The 18488-nt window shown below is 34.5% G+C and overlaps 1 protein-coding gene across 1 annotated transcript in view; it reads right to left on the bottom strand.

Moving 5' to 3' along the window:
- Positions 1–720: 720 nt before the first annotated feature.
- Positions 721–18488, bottom strand: part of LOC145660471 (protein FAM98A) — a 47634-nt gene continuing 29866 nt past the window's right edge. Inside the window, exons 6-8 of the mRNA XM_081725537.1 lie at positions 4559–4759; positions 3083–3170; positions 721–1612 (exon numbers count right to left, since the gene is read on the bottom strand). Of these exons, the coding sequence (XP_081581663.1) occupies positions 1260–1612; positions 3083–3170; positions 4559–4759 (642 nt within the window). The 3' untranslated portion in view covers positions 721–1259. The remainder of the gene's footprint in view (positions 1613–3082; positions 3171–4558; positions 4760–18488) is intronic.

The following is an 18488-nucleotide window of genomic DNA, read 5'->3' as shown; positions in this document are numbered from 1 at the left end:
CTACAGACTTACAGATACTTTTAAATAAATGTATCAAAGTCTCAAAATACAAAAGTTTTAATTACTGTAATTGAGTAAAGTTTTTTAAGTCTGTCCTGCATTTCAAAGTTGGAGACCATTTTCATATTCAGCACTGCTCAGACGAAAAATAACACCAAAGGCCACGCGCCCTTTCTCCTGTTCACATTTAAGAGTGTGTATTTTTTTCTTTTAAAGTAGTCATGTGGTTCGGATTCCATGTTAATCAGTAGGTCCACATCTCATATAGCCTCGCTGCTGAAAGGGACGCTAAACTACAAAATCAAATCAACTCTTTTAAAGTAGATTTCAAAACTACTATGTTTCAAGTCCGTAAGTTTTATTTCGATCCTTGGCCTTCAGTGAGCTAAAGATCGTGATGATGAGAAAGAATAAAGTAGTGTAATAAAGAAAGTTTGAGAACGCCGAGAAATCCCATACACACGGTGTTTGTCAACCACACATCCCACTTGGTGCGAGCTGAGATTAAACCAGGATCCCACGCACCAGACGTGAACGTTCTACCACTGAATCACCAAGACCGCTTCAACAGCTTTACTACAAAGAAAACTTGTTTATTCGCAAATAAAATTTGTGAATGACTAGTACGGAAACTATAATGATGTGATTAATCTCACAAATAAATGATACTTTCCCATTCTTTTCTAATCTTGATTAATCTGAAATAAAAATAGAAACAGATATACTTGCACAAGATTTTATTTTCAGGTAATTTTTCAAATTTTCAACAACCATACAGAACGCTTTTTTTTTCTGTCGTGATTTTCAAGGATATCATAGTTTCTTTTCTATAACTTATCTACATTTATTCAGTTATGTACGTATTGAATACATTAATGTAATATTAGTATAACAAATACCACGATGCATATATAGCACCTTAATCAAAATGCTTTCCGTCAGAAATCCTCAACAAAACAAGGGAGGCTTGAGGATTACAAATAAAATTAAAGAAAATAATGAGAACTTTAGTCTGCAGTGATACAAATAACTGAAATAAAATCGCTAAACACTGAGTATTTCTTACATAACTGTAAGTTAATATTACAGAAAACAAAAGACAACAATCTTATCAGCAGAAACCGCGATCATGATTTTCATAAAATTCATGGCGCAATTATTTATATAGCATCGTTTTAAGTTGTCAGCAGCACTCTGTTCCAGTTGCCTGTGGAAGAAGGAATGGAGCGAAAAATGGTGAAGTACGGAAGTTCGAGATATTACCGATAGTTATTCTGTTGGTATCCTCCTCTTCCTCGTCCGCCTCTACCTCCGCGACCTCCCCGTCCTCCTCCTCTGTCTTGATAGCCACCCCCTTGATACCCACCACCGCCTCTATCCTGGTAGCCACCCCCTTGGTATCCTCCGCCGCCTCTGTCCTGATAGCCTCCACCGCCTTGATAACCCCTATCCTGATAGCCTCCTCCACTGCCCTGATAGCCCCTATCTTGATAACCTCCTCCACCGCCTTGGTAACCACTGTCTCCTTGATTCCAGCCTCCCTGTACCCGGCCTCCACGGTCTCCTCCACCGCCACCGCCGCCACGGAAGCCACCACCACCACCACGGCCTCCTGAAACAAAGCAAAGACGTAGTAAATTAAACAAACTATTAAGGTAATAACGTACGACAATTCTTCATATCCTAAATGAATTAAAACTTTTGCGAATTTTTGTCGAATCAATTAAACAAGGTGGCCAAAAGTAGGTATACAGACAAGCATCGATCAAGTATGACATATGAATTTATTTACTTTGGTTTGTTCATACAGTAGTTTAAGGTATAAGTGAAAATAAATTAAGAACAAATAATGAAGAAACTAAATCAATACCTGTATGGATAACAATAAGTAAATGATACAAAATGTCATGACAGATCAGTACGGGACTGTACATCTACTTTTGGGTCACCTTGTATATAGGCTTCGGATTTCTATAATCTCAAAACTTTGAAACTATGCACGCATTAATACACTAAAAATGATTAAATATGACCTAAGATATGACAGAATGACCCACAGAAAATAAATATTTAAAAATAATAATCTAAAAGCAGGAATTTATTAAGAAGTTTGCGAAATTATTTTATCGTGAGTAACTAAATAAAACCTTTGATGAAGTATCGATCACAGGACATTGCTGACTCTATAAAGAGAGAAAAGCTGAATGGCGTTTTATAAAAATTTAATTAAAAGTATAGTTTTCTTAATGAATGTCATTAAGCCGTAACGTAGCCATCACAGCACAATGCTGACTCTATAAAAAGAAAACATGAACGAAAGTAGTTTTTATTTTAGCGTGAACAGTAAAGTAAAATTTTCCTTTTCAGTAGAATTGAACTGGATGACACCATGCATTTTCAAAATCTTGAACTGAAAGGATATTCGATCAGCATTAACAATGGTCTTGTGTTTGAAGAAACTCCTTTTTACATGGGTCTACTTAAAACATGTTAACTCTTGCGTCAAGCTCTAGTTCTAGTTGCTCAATTCAGCTTCTTTGCACACAAAGAATGTCAGAAATTGTACAGTGTTGAATGTTCAGGGTTTCGTTCAGCTACACTGGTAAATATATTTCTGAACAATAAGTGAAATTCGCCTAAAATATAACCAAAAATATGCTTTTATATAAATTTGACCTAAAGCTAAAATGTGGTCGAAATATGCACTTATATGACCAATGAAAACAGTATTTTCGCTTTTACAAGTCAAAAATGTCTTCATATTTAATTAGGCACTTATGCCAGAATAAAAATATGACATGTCATAAAAATCCAAGCCTTACTTAAGCATGTAAATAGCTCAACAGTATTTTCAGTATCTTCTGACAGCTGTGTTAACCTATCAGATAACAAACTTTAAAAATATTTCAAATTAATCAATTCTTTTTGGAGATTAAAAAAAAGCGTCATAAACAGGATGTAAAAATCTAAGACCTGAATTTAACTGTTATATTCGGGTAATAAAACAGACTGAATAATTTCTAGGTCCTGAATCAAAACAGAAACCACATAGGACATTTGAATAAACTGAAGCATAACAAACCTTGAAATCCTGATGGTTTTTGCTGCCAAGATGGCATCTCAGGGGGTGGTGGTTGCTGTTCACTTGGCCGACCTCCTCTATCGGGTACCTGAAATATGAATATTTGTACAGCAATTGGTCTTAACTCACACGCAATTATTAGAAAAAGTGTGATTTTTGCATTTTCTACAGATATCACTGGCTCAGTTATCGTTTTAATATGGCTCGTCTCGCAAATCCAGGAGTCGTTTCTTTTATATCTTGTTTTCAGATAGATCTTTCTTCGAACACCGAGAACTGAAAAGTTCTAAAACTATTTCAATAATTACTGTTTTCTACCTATTTGAGTTAATTAATTCAAGTTGTTGTGGTTCTGCAATGTCAGCCTATGTCTAATAGTGCTTCCTACTAATACGCAATCCAGCATAAAGGAAATGATGGAATACAAGAGTTACTGCAAACATACTAAATCTGCTCAACTAATGACCTGACCATTAATCAGAATGGCGATTGTATTCAAATTTTTAAACTTCAAATGTGAAGAATGTTACGAAGGAGCTGGTCATGACATGATTTCGAAAATCAAAGGGTATTGAGATTAATTTAACTAAATTACGAATAACTTAGTTCAGCTTAATCAAGAATCATATAAATACATTTATTTTGTTTAAAGATTTCTGTTACATTTCCAATACTTAGAATTTTTTCTTATTAAAATTACTTATGAAGGAAGTCTATGAACAGCCTAAAATATCCTTAACATGACTGTATCCAACAATTCCGGGCGCAAAACTTCTGACGGAGATAATTCTTTTAACTTTAAATTTTCTTGGTTTCATTCAGAACAATGATTAAATTTATTATATTATTAAAATCTTTAACTGGAAGAACAATACGTATAGTTTTCTGTTCTAAATTGGGCTGTCCTATAAACACTCGTACGGAAGAAAACATAATACTGATTTATTGACGTTTGGTAGTTGATAACAAAACAGAAAATACTTTTATTCAAAGAAGAGTCCAAGAAAAAGCTATGACATGAGACGTGGACTTACAGCTTAACGTGGTATTTGGATTACATAAGCTCCCACCGAAAACTGAACCCCAGTCTCTCACACAAAAGAAGCGAATGCTAACCACATAGATCCATCATCAACAGTTTTAATCTTTGTGCTATGTTTCGGGAGGAATGAATATATATATATATATATATATATATATATATATATATATATATATATATATATATATATATATATATATATTCTGGTTTATTCTAACAAAACAGTAAATGATAATGAGGATAATCATCCTTGAATTTATTACTAATGATCATGCAGCATGCATGTTTTATTGCAGCTCCTTTGTCCTCGGTCTATCTATCTATGCAAAAAGTACAAATCAATGAGAATGACACCAACAACCTAAATAAAATTTTATAATATAAATAATTAAGCTACTAATAAGCTCTATACAGAGAAAATTGTACTGACGTACCCTTCCAATAATAACTTTATTGATGGAAGACTGAGTATTCTTTCTAACAGATGCACTACTTGTCTTCTCTATAATTGCCAGATCTTCCCTTGCAGCCATCAAGTCGGAGAGATGTACACTTGGCTCCACTAAAAGAGGTCTTCTTTTCGCAAGATACATCTCCGCGATTTGATCTTCTTTGTTTTTAATTCGGTCTGACCACTGAAAGAAAATATAGTATAATTTACAAACAACCGAAGTTTACGTTATTCACTGAGAAATAGCATTACAATTCTCCACCATATAATTAAAAAAGAAGTATACATTGGAGTAAAACTGAGCAGAATATTTTACAAATGATGATAGGAACATTTCAGTGTGTTCAATTATCATAAAAAACTAGTCAAGTCTCTCTGATATGTCAAGGATGTACACTTTTTTAAATTTAAGGAATATTTTTGCAAAGCCCAGAACTCATAGGTATCGTAGTATGTATTTGTAGAAGCATTTCCGTTTTATTAACTTGACATTTAAACCTATAAGGAAAAAATAATTTTCTTCGAGTAGCTCGGTATAGAGCAGTACAAAGACTTAATGCCTTTTACATTTAAAAGTACAATGTATTACTGGGTCTTATATATGAAACTGTGTTTTAGGTAGTATGAAAATAAATAGTTGTACCCAGGGCTGGATTTCCATGTTTTGTGCCCATGGGCTCTAGTGAAATTGCCGCCTCTAACTACATCATTCTCCAAAACTTCCATTCTCCTGGATCCACTTCTTAAAATATTACTTTTACGTTTGCTACTAAATTATAATTATTGCTGTTACTAGTTATTAGTGTTCTTATTTCTTATTACTCATTTTAAGTGATATATTTTAATTCCTATATCTGGTCAGCATTTGGAGTAGATTCATTAAAACTGACCTGGCTTCTGCCTAACCTATTCAACATTACATGATGTAAAAGACGGCAAAATATAAAACAAATGATATAAAGAGTTATATTATTGTAAATAAAAATTTACAAAATGACATTTCTAAAACTTTTGTGATTCAAAACTTGCTTTGACATTGGCAAAATCATTAACGTCATGAAAATCAAGTTTAACAGTCAAGCCATTTTCGATGGCTAAAACAGCTAGATGAACCAGTCTCTTCTGAGAAAGAGTAGATCTCAAATAGTTTTTGATTCTTGACAGTGTGGAAAATTATCTTTCCGCCGCACAGTTAGTTGCTGGTGTACATAAAAACACTTTAAGGCAAATACTTATGTTAGGATATAAGTTTGAAGATTTTTCGATATGAGAAATCGGTTAAGTTGCGATAGTGACATTTCTTCACCACTTTCAAACTTCTCTTGAGCTAAAAATCCTTTTAAATGAAGGCACGATTCCTCGATGTCAGGAGCATACACGTCTTGCAGAGAAGGCGCTGCTGTGATGATTTCTTCGGCACTCAAGTTGCATAGATTTGTTAAGAAGGAAAATTTGCTGAGAAGTTCATTGTAGACGGCGATTCTCTTGTTCAATTCGGAAAGAAGCTCGTTAATGACCACAACAAAGGTTTCTTGAAGACGATGATCTGAGTTTTCCATCTCCTTTTGCTCTTCTGATTCTTCAAAGAATTTCTTCCTTTTCTTAATCTTTTAGGCCTGTTTCCTATGCATTCACCATCAGTTTCAAGAACAGTCTGAAAAGTCTTTAGGCTTTTCTCACCAGTCATCTTTAGAACTTAAACATACGTTTCAGTTCATCTACAAATGTAATGAGAGATGTATGTACAGACTCACAACTGTAGTTACAATCATATTACGGAATTGTATCTTTTCACCCTGAATTAAATCTACTGAGAATGTCTCCCCATAAGGCTGCCATAAACGAAGTTTCAGGCGAAACAAGTTTTCTTAAAAGCCCTTAAGCTTCTGTCCTTGTTTTTTTCATTTTCATCTTGGCTGAGAATCATACACTTGAGAGCTTTGCAATTGCCTCAAAATCTCTGTTGAAGCTTTAGCATGCAACTTCCCCGGCGGACCATCTTCTTATGCTCAGTGATTTGATAGAAATGTTCTTACCGTCAGGCTTGAAAAATGATTCTAAAATATTCCATCGATGGGTCGAGGAGGAAAAAAATCTAGAGGTCTCGTAACAAGTCAAAAAATGATCTGGAGATATAACAACATACCAGATCCTACCAAATTAAGGGAATGGGCAGAGCATGGCAAATAAAATATTAAAGGATTTGCTTCTTTTAGTCTAGCTTGTAGAATATATTCCGAACATATTTGATGCATTATCGAACGATTGTCCGCGACAATTCAGAATGTCTAAGCCATGAGCCTGAAGAAATACAAATACTGATTCAGTCAGTTCTTTCCCTGTATGACTTTTTTTTTTTTTTTTTTTTTAAATCTACAAAGCGTTCCACAGGATTTCTGGATTCATTTACGTATCTTAGGACAAAAGATAATTTGTGAGTAACATCAGGCGTTGAGTCTACAATGATTAAGAAGTATTTTGATGGTTTTACTTCTTTAAAGATAGCTTCTATAACACTTTTATCCATTATCTCAAACAACTCCTCACATATTGTAGATGAAAGGTAAAATGACTTGCCTTGACTAGGATTTCCATATTAATCAATGTGTGATTTTAAAAAGGGGTCAATCTCTGCAATCAGTTCGAGGCACATCATGTAGTTTTCATTCCTCGTCATACTGCTTCAGAGCGAAATAGCTCTGTTGGTAGAGCGTTGGGTTCGAATTCGGAAGGTCGTGGGTTCAATCGTCACCGCCGATCATCCTAACTGGGATTTTTCCTATTTCTTTCCCTTGTTGTTATATATCCAGTGTAAAATGGCCTCCAAGTTGTATCTGGTATTTGTTGAATAAATAAATAAATACACACCAATTTGTGAAAGTACGAGCGTCGAGCTGCCTACTGCCGCCCTTTTTAACAGACCCACCGACAACTGATCAAACCACCATAATAATCAACTGACTTATTACAATATTTGCTACGACTTACAACATTATCGTAGTCACGGCCATTTCAAAAATGGCGTTTGTTTATTTTATTAAGTCGTTAATGAAATATGTAATTTTAATAGTTTTTCGTTTTCTAAATATTTTTTTTTTCAAAATTGCCGCCCTGGTCCCGGGTCCACGTGGCCCATGCCTAAATCCGGCCCTGGTTGTACCTTTCATCACATATATAGAATTTATTGAAATTAGCACTCTTGTGCTTCAGTGACTGTGCCTTTGTTTTTCCAATCCCTTCATGCCACTATAGAAAAGTCTAGAAGTAGAAGCTTCTCTAATATAAAGCAGCAATTATCGCATTGCATCTATATTTCATCACAGGTGACTATTTGATGCAAAAAAGGCTCTTTGATTCCTTAAATTAAGCGAACTGCAGATTTCCGAGCAATGTATTTTCGAGCATAGTCAGTTCCTCAGTTTCTGGGGTACGTACGTATCAGGGTTCTTCAGTTTACGGGAGGCAGCCAATTTAAAGGATACATTTGCAGTAGACACATGAAAGTTCTCTGCAATTTTGAGGATTTATTTTGTGCGATCTTGCTGGATAGTTGCTTCCAAATCCTTAGATTAATCACAAATGAATGCTCTTCATGGGGTTTATTTTAAAGATTCATGTCTCTACCCCTGAATTTGGCAAACAAATGTTGAACGATGCCCTTACTATGCCCTCACAAAATAAGTGGCATATGTTTGAGTTTGCTTCTTCACCATTATGTCCAAATTTGTATTCGTATAGGATAATCATACTTAACTCTTTGTTTTTGTCAATGATTTCTTTATACCTAAAAGCAAACAAAAATGTAAGGATTTCATTTCAAAACGTCTAACATTATACAGAATGAATATTATTTCAAATATTACACGAAGTTTCGTTTCATTTAAAATAGAATGTTATTTTAAAATAATCAGCTTCTCAGTTACAAAAAAAGCACATTTCATGTGGAACGACCCGATACGTGCACTATGACTAAGAAATATCGTTACGCATTTCTTTTTAAGGCTTCCCGAAGTACTGAACACAACTACGCAAGGTAGTTATTTAGTCCTAAAGACTACTAGGAAGAAAAACTTATCCTGCAAAAGATCAGATAATTCTAATTACTGAAAGCCTTATATGCAATTTGAAGTCCTAATACAATTACAAGTGTTCGATCTTGACACGATTACTTTTGTGGCGTTTTCTTAAAATTGCTATTTAAGAAAAAAAAGTACTGCATCTCCCCACCAGTAGATGTTCACGGTAAAAAAAATATTAGTTAATTAGCTATTGTTGCTATTATCAATTCTGTAAAGGGCACCATTCTCTACAGCAGAAAAATTTACAAAAGGACCCGTTTTAAACGAGTATTATTTAGCTATTTTTTGTTATCTATCTATTAAAATGTTACATCAGCAATTAAGAGCGCCTGAGCTCCAACCTATAGCTTCAGCTTTCAAATCTTTCATTTACGGTTATGTATGATTTCACGTTTAACAGAGACAAACATTTTAAGTATTTGTACTTTAAATAGTCTAAATTAGTTAACTATATCTTTTTCATAAAGTTTATGATATAAAATTATTGTTCAAAGCCTTTGTATTTTAATAAGCCTTCTCTAAGATCAATGCATGTGAATTATGCTTCCATCTTCCGAGTTCTTTTAAACTATATGTTGAGGACGTTTATATGTTTGTGGTCAATCCTTTCGACAATGAGATCTCGGAAACTACAGACTCTAGAAAGATGACGTTTTCACTGATCGATTGGAAATTTTGCGTTGATTGTCCAATTCTAATTGAATATTTTAAAAAAAAACTGGCCATTATTTCTTTATTACATTTTTTTAGAGTACACTGGAAGCGTTGAAATTTTTTTTAAAAAAAACTAAAGCATCATACCCTATGCGTTATACATTCCAACACCACACTGTTGTATATGTCTCAGGCGTTTGTTTCATGGCCAAATAATAATGAAAAAGGAAGGATAACCATTTCTCCAGTCTAAGATAAATCTGTATTTTTTTAGTGTTTTGCCCAATGAACACCACATATCACTGACATTATAATTGATTGTATGTGTAATGTATTAGCTTATTTTAAAATGTATAAAACGATAATCATACCTGTTGTTCTGTATGGTTGCGAAATATGGTTTCTTACTCGGAACGAAGAACATAGATTGAAAGTATTTGAGAACAAGATCCTGAGACGAATATTCGGACCCAAGAGAAACAGGTATAGGGGATGGCGGAATCTTCGTAATGAGGAACTATATACAATTTATACGGTTTATCCAACATTGTTAGGGTCATCAAATCTAGGAAGCTCAGGTGGGCAGGTCATGTAGCCAGAATGGAAGAAAGAACGAACGCTTTCAAAATCTTAACTGGAAGACCAGCCGGAAAACGACCATTAGGAAGACGTAGGCGCAGATGGGAGGACAATATTAAGATGGATCTCGCAGAAATAGGAATACAAAGTAGAAACTGTATCCAATTGGCTAAGGATAGAAGTCAGTGAAGAGCTTTTGTGAACGCGGCATTGAACCTCCGGGTTCCATAGGCCATAGAGTTACTTAGTTTATGTATTTGTTTATTACATACTACATGCAAGAAGAAAGAAAACACAGATCATGCATGAATTAAAAACTGCAACCGGAAGTAGGCTCAAATCTTGCAAACGGTACGAGATATTGAAAAAGTAATCGAAAAAATCTCCCCTTTACGGTATCTCTTGCCGATTTTTACCAAGACTTCTTTCACTTGTGTCTGCAAAGGGACATGTACAGATGTGAGGAATAACAAGGAGATTCATGCTCATATATGAATGATGCGCTGTAAAGATCGCAGGTTCAGCTAGTCTATCTATTAAAATGCTACAATAGCAATTAAAAGCGACTGAGCTCCAACTTATAACTTTGGCTTTCAAATCTTTCATTTACGGTTATGTGTGATTTCACGTCTAACAGAGACAAATGTAACATTTTGAGTATGTGAACTTTAAATAAATTAGTTAAATACATCATTTTCATAAAGTTTATGTTTTAAAATTATTGTTCAAAGCCTTTGTATTTTAATAAGCCTTCTCTAAAATCAATGCACGTGAATTGTGATGCCATCTTCCGAGTTCTTTTAAACTATATGTTGTGGACGTTTATATGTTTGTGGACAATTCTTTCGACAATGAGATCTCGGAAACTACAGGCTCTAGAAAGATGACATTTTCATTGATCGATTGGAAATTTCAAGTAGACTGTCTAGTTCTAATTGAATATTTAAAAAACATGGTCACTATTTATTTATTACATTTTTGCGGGTACATTGGAAGTGTTGAAATTAAAAAAAAAAAAATAAATAAATAAATAAATAAAGCATCACATCCTACGTATTATACATTCCAACACCACATTGTTGTATATAGGGGTTGTATATGTCTCAGGCGTTTGTTTCATGGCCAAATAATAATGGAAAAGGAAGGATAACCATTTCTCCAGTCTAAGATGAACCTTTATTTTTGGGAGTGTTTTGCCCAATGAACACCATATATAACTGACATTATAATTAATTGTGTATGTAATGTATTTGCTTATTACTAGACTTCGGATCGATATGCACTAAAAACGGCAAAATATGCACTGAAAATATGCAAATATGCACTGAAAAGAATAAATATGCACCATTCAAAGGCTAAAGTTAAATGATGAATTTTATTATATGTAGAGAAAAAAGGTGTATTACATGAACTACATATACTTGGTGTGTAACTATGATGCATTCATGCTACAATACACAGCTATGTAGTTTTCAGTATTTTCGGGTAAAAACCTGCATTTGTCACTCAAAACACAGAAAATGTTCCTTCCGTGTCACGGGTCGTTAAGGAATAGTATTTCAAAGAAGCAATGCTACTGCCGATAAATCTGAAATTCATGCGCCGTTGTTCCCAGGAACACTTTATTTACATTAAACAAGAATTATATGCCAGGATTTTTCGCGTCAATTGACTGTTCTTATCGAAGAAATGCTTGTCGAATTGGTCATTGCGGAGTCTGTTTCGTTATTGAATCAAACAGTTCAAATACACTACAAAGTCCTAATCATCGCTCTTCAAACCTCGTTATGATCTTTGAAATTGAACTGAAATGAGTATTGATAAACACAAGTTCACTTTTAATATTTTCAGCTCCGCAAGCGTCCACGGCTTCTTGAATACATTTGGTTTCTTTCGGTTCAAACAGCTCAGTATGTGAAACTAAAATACGTATATATAGTAATTTACAAATAAAAAATATTAAAATGCGCCAATTACCTGTGAATAAATAATAAATATACTCAAAGAAGTAAATAAATATTTCTGGCATAAGCATATAGTAAAGCCTGCATAGCGAAATTGAACAGGACTCACACAAAAAAACTCCGCACAATCCTTATGGAAATTGGATTTCGGTGGAATTGCTCGACACCGTGATATGTTGAAGATATTGTGATCCTGAGAAAAAGTATCAATGGGCACAGAGAACAATCACCGACCGTTTGCTCACTACAGGACTTTTTTTTTTTTTTTTTTAGCAGCAGCAGCAGCAGCAGAAAGTAAGAATTTTGGATTTCGGTGGCATTGCTTGAAGCCATATATCGTAGATATTGTGATCCTGAGAAAAAGACTCAATGGGCACAACTACCAATCACTGACCGTTTGGCTGCAGGCTACTTTTTTGAAAACAGCAGAAGGTAACAGTATTTTGGATTTTGATGGAATTGCTTGAAAAAATGATATATTGTAGATATTGTTATCATGAGAAAAAGTCTCAATGAGCACAAAAACAAACCACTGACCATTTTTCCCCTAGAAGGTAACTTTTTGAATACAGCAGAAGGTAACAGTATTCTGGATTTTGATGGAATTGCTTGAAACCGTATATCGTAGATATTGTTATCCTGATAAAAAGTCTCAATGGGCACAACCACCAATCACTGACCATTTACTCACTATAGGGTCATTTGAAAAATGGTCGAGTATAACTATGTTCTGGATTTCGGTGAAAATGAATGAAACTGATATGTTGTAGATCTTGTCATGCTTAGAAAAAGTCTTAAATGGCATAATCATCAATCATTGACTGTTTGGGCATTACTGGTTCACATTTTTAAAAATAGCCGAGTATAACGATATTTTAAATTTCAGTGAAAATGAATGAAACTGTTGATATGTTGTAGATGCTGTGTTAATTTGTGGCTACCGAGTAACGTTAGATCAGTTAGTAGAGCGTCTATTCACATTCGGAAGGTTCGACCCAGGCCGATTATCTTCTCTATGACTTCCGGGGCTTTCCTTTGTCCCGCAAGATGAATATCGGTATGCTACCAATGCTTAAATGGTGTTAGCTGCTACTCACCACCTCCCTTTACTGGGCTGTGTGATCGGATGAGAAGATCTAAACATTTTCACGGTTCATACAATTCCACCGAACTCCTAGAATATCGTTACCTTCTCGTGTTTTTTTAAGGCCTCGTAGTGGTTTCAAGCAATTCCACCGAAATCCAGAACACTGTTACCTTCTGCTGTTTTGTGAAATGTTTCGTGAAAATTAGCCCTGTAGTGGTCAAACGGTCAGTGATTGGTGGTTGTGCCCACTAAGACTTTTTCTCAGAATCACAATATCTACAACGTATCATGGTTCCAAGCATTTCCACCGAAATCCAGAATACTGTTACATTCTGCTGTTTTCAAAAAAGTGGCCAGTCAGTAGTTGGTGATTGAGCCCACTGAGTCTTTTTCTCAGGATCACAAAATCTACAACATATCACGGTTTCAAGCAATTCCACTGAAATCCAATTTCCGTAAGGATTGTGCAGGTCCTTCCCGTTAAAGGTTTTAAAATTAAAGAAGATAGATCTATGCTTAAAAAAATAAATAATGTACATACATACAATGGACATAGTGAGATAAAATAAAATGTACATACCGTATTCAATTACAGTATTTATTTATGCTACGAATTAATACGCATAAAACTTAGTGAAAAAAAAAGCCTACTCACTATTTCCAAGGCTAAGACAAAACGTAAATGCTATGCCCTTTTCGGCGTTCTTTCCTCTACTTTTGGCTCTCTTTTGATCTATTTTGCATATTATGCTCCTTGTTTCATGTCTCTAGACCAGCTAGAGAACGAGTAATTGGTATTTGAAAAAACTATGGAAATTGCACTTCGTTCAAAAACTCGCACGGCATCTAGGGCCTTACATGGTGGTGGACAAAAGGTTAAATTTGTAAGTAGGGTAACAAAGAAACGAAGACCTTTACAACCAACGTAGTTCATATCCCTAATCTCTCACATAATGTCTATTTTTTTTTTCTAAACGCTGCATTCCGGAACATGAAAGTTTCCGTTACAAAGTATATTTTAACATCTGTTGTTCACAACACAAATTCTGCCTAATCAAGAGAATTTAACACTTTTTTCACGGGAAATTCACGGGACCGTGAAATATTTCCGTTTAAGATAAATTTCCGTTTTACAAAGGGCTTGTTAAGTTAGTTTTTACTGGATTAAAAGCCTGTATTCAAAACCTTATGTTCTTGTTTTTTAAAAAATAAATCTATTTGAAATTACTTTTTGTGTCCAATTATGTGTGGATAATAGAATATTTTCTTTTAGCGTAACATTGTCCGTTTTAAACAGCAATAATTTACAACGTATAGTATTGATACTTTAAATGGAATAAACTGATTTGAGGGAAACATGGAGTATGAATGGGAAGAAGATAAATTTACCAAAAACATAACAGAAAACTTAGTAGGAAAGTTAAGTTTCGAGAGACCTAGGTGTGTATCAAAACAACACAAGTTTATATTTAAATAGTAGGAAAGTTAAGTTTCGAGAGATCTAGGTGTGTATCAAAACAACACAAGTTTACATTTAAATCACTCTGTCGAGTATGCGAAAAACGCAACATCTGGGTTACTTCATAGTTGTATAAACTCCTTACCAGACTTAAACTGTTACGAAAATATAAGAATGCCGAAAGATAGGGCGCTGCTGAAGTTTGAGCTTTTACTGTCGAAGAAAATGGAAATGTCCTTTTTTGAGAACAAGCTTGCTTACTTTGAAAATATTACTTGTTAACATACACTTTGCAAAATATATTTTCTTCTTCAATCCATTGTTTCAGAACGTAGCTTCTAGAGGATTTTTCTTTCGGTATTCTTATACTGCCACAGGACAACACAATTCCAAATCCACACACACACACAACACTAGCAGATTTAACTTCTGAGATGGGTGACATGAAAATTTTGTTGTACATGATTTGACACCATTATTTATACTTCCTCCCAAACAGGTAACAGTCATACATCATTCATCCCTTCTTATTATCCCTTAACATGGCCTTGGAAGATTTTCTAAACTGACAACAATGATCCATTTCAAGGTCTTCAGTCTATTTATATTAGAAACTCGAAATTCCATTTATGAGGAAAGTTGTTTAAAAATTATCAATTTGGTCATTCCTTTAAATATGCATTTATATGCAATAACGACATAAACATCCATTAACCTCTGAAACATGCAAATATATGCACTATAAAACTCTGCTATTTTATCCCAAAAGAGCTGAAACGAATTTCTGTGTCAAGAGCATACCAATATCACATCAGGAATAAAACATGCAAATATGCAAAAATCCGAAGTCTATTTATTACATACTGCATGTAATTAGAAAGAAAACACTGGTCTTGAGAAAAAATAATCGAAAAAAGTCTCCCTTTTATGATACTCCTTCGCTTTTTTAATCAATACGTCTTTTACTTGTGTCTGTAAAGGGACATGTACAGATGTTGTGAGGAATGAGGAGATTTATGCTCATATGCGAATGATGCACTGTGTAGAGAGCGCAGGTTCAGCTAGTTATTTTTTATTATTGTTTATTTTGTTACTATAAAAATCGACTGCTACTTACCACACTAAGAACAATGTCTCCTCAAGCTTTCGTTTCGTTGGCAAATTGCCTGCACACTACCGACAACTAATAGGAGCGTGGCTGACTATATCATAAGAACACATAACATATAGTCCAAATTATTGTTAACGAGCTATCTAAGGATCTGAGATACTACCCAATTTTTGCAATTGAAATACTGTTCAAGGCTATGCCCACAGATAATACAGAATTTAATCCAGCTTTCCTGTAGGAATGAACCCCTACAATTCCCCTTTACCACTTTACCGTAAAAGAAGCACCAACCATCAAGCATGCAAAGGATAGATGTGAAGGAAGTATTGTGATCGTTTCACCCGATTTACATGTTTCATGACTGCTAGACGTCAAAAAATGTTTTATGTACGTACGTTCGTCCGTTACGTTCAAAGCATTAGCGACATCATTCAACGTATAAAGATCAAATTTTAAATATAAACATTCTTAAAGGGAGATTTCGGATGTTCTACTTATATGTAAAAAAATAGAGTGAAACTCCACAATCGCTGTAACGATTTTCTTTTTATTTTAAAAATTAAATAGTCATTAATATCGCCAATGTACCATCACTGCTTTTCAAGAAAATATCCTGGTATAGTAATTTAATGATTTTGAAATCCAGAAACCATCTTTTTCTTGAAAACGTCTCGGGCAATTGTGTTCATTTCATAAATAAATGTGTATTTAATTAAAGGAAAAGGAAATCTTTGAGTTTTACGTCCCACGGTTATACCGGTTAGGCTAAAGGAGACGGTGATGATGAGTAATGAATGAAATGGTGGAATGAAGAAAGTGGGAGGAAACGGGAGAACCCCGAGAAAACCCACGCACACGGTGTCTGTCCATTACAAAGTTCACTTGGCGGGGGCTGGGAGTGTATTTAATTAATAATTCTGCATACAGCACCAACCGTTTCTCTTGAAAAATACAACAGAGGTATTATACTAGTGCGAGTGAGTACTTCTCATGCGAATTTCTCGAAGAAGCTTAGGCGATTTTGAAATCTAACAATATGATACAATTAATTATACTTTCTAAAGTTCAGTGAGTACTAGCGTTCTTCAGGTGTTTCTATCGAAAGTTAAAAAAAATGCAATTTTGTGAAACTGTGCTCACTTCTAACTTTATAAAGAGAATCTCAAATCTACGTTAAATGTTATTTGCACGTTAAACTTAGATGATTATACATTTCTTTTATATGTCGTGGAATTTTATACAAATATTTACATTATGTAATAAATACTTAACGAACTAGTTATAAGGTAGCTCTGAAATCGTGATTTTTTGTGTTTTTTTCGGTATGCTGAATTGATGGGAATCTTTCTTCAATTAATTGTTGGGTCTCGTCGTGATTTGTTGAAATTGTAAGTAGTAACTAAATCGTGACTATTTTCATTTTTGCTCCTATATCTTTTGGGATTTTGAGAAGTGTATTCGGCTAATAAAATGACTAAGAGAAAATTTTGTTTTTTGTTTTCTTTATTTATCTGATTTTAATGTAACTTTTTTATCTGACATACTAAGTTAATAAAGATTCTTATTTGAATATAAGAATTATTAATATTAATGATGAAATCCCATGGCATATCCAAACTTCCCTTGTCCAGATTCCAACTTGAGTTCCTTCTTCTGATTAAAAATGACAAAACTTTATATATATATATATACATCTAAATAAATGTAAGACGACGTACTATGTAAAACTTTAACTTCTCCAATTGTGTCTAGGTAAATTAAAATATTTCGAGATATTAAAATGATAATAAAATTATCATCATTAATCTTTCATTAATCAGACATATCAGCCAAATTGTAAGTGTACCGAATAATACTCTGGAATGACTAAAAGCAAAACAGCAACCAGAATTAAAGACCACATTAGGGACGAAACAACGAAAATATTGCTGTGTCAGATTTTCGAAATATCTTGGTCTATCTAAACATAATAAGTGATATACCATACCCCGCATGTCCCCCTTTTCATTTTTTAATCAAATCCTCGATCAAATACGGCGAATTTCAAGATAGCGGCTTTGAACCGGAAGTGTCTTCAAACATAAGGTACCGTATCTGATGCACAACGGTGAACCTGAAATAGCTTTCAACCCATTTCGAAGAAAGAAGAGTGTCCTGAGACTTTTGACTCACCGTATACCTTCTGTATATTGCTAACAGCAAATATCCAATGATATTTTAAACCCTGTTCGAAAACCCGAAAGTAATGCCTCTTATTTCCTTTTAGGATTTAAACAAATATATTAGTGACACTTTACTCTTGATATGTTGCAGGTTTCAAACTGAACAGTACTGGAGTTCAAGAGCTATAACAAGAAACAGAGCAGATAACAACACTGTGTCGGTGTGGCTGACAGTATACAGTTATCGAATTTCTCAGAGCAGAAGGTATATCCCTCATTGATATGCATCGAAGAATGGCTGTTTACGGGGAGGGATGTGTAGTCATCAGTGCGATAAGAAGTTGGGTTGTTCGTGCTCATATAGAGAACTTTATGGGAGCGAACTTTATCTTGACTGACAAAAAACGATGTGGATGCCACGCACTGCAACGATTAATTACATCGCCATCGTGTTGATGGTCTGATTCGCGAGAACCCCTATGAAGTATGGAAAATCGCAGGAGCGGGTACAAACGATAATCACAGATCTGGGATACCCAAAAGTTTGAGCACAGTGGGTAGCGATAAAGTAGTCTCATAACATGAAACAAAACAGAATGGACATTTGCAAACAATTGCTTCAGCGCTTTGAATGTGAAGGTAATGAGTTCTTGAACAACACTGTCACAGGTTATGAAACTTGGGTACACCCTTTAGACCCTGAAAACAAGACCACCTCCATGGAATATCGCCACAAAGGATCAGCTGCACCAAAAATGTGTAAGACTGTGGTATCAGAAGGAAAGTTGTGCTGACAAACTTCTGGGACGTTTACTGGA

This window comes from Thermobia domestica, chromosome 9 (assembly GCF_964235325.1).
Source record: "Thermobia domestica chromosome 9, izTheDome1.hap1.1, whole genome shotgun sequence".
NCBI classification, from domain to species: domain Eukaryota; kingdom Metazoa; phylum Arthropoda; class Insecta; order Zygentoma; family Lepismatidae; genus Thermobia; species Thermobia domestica.
Note: the sequence above shows the minus strand (reverse complement) of the source record. Positions and strands in the feature narration are given on the sequence as shown.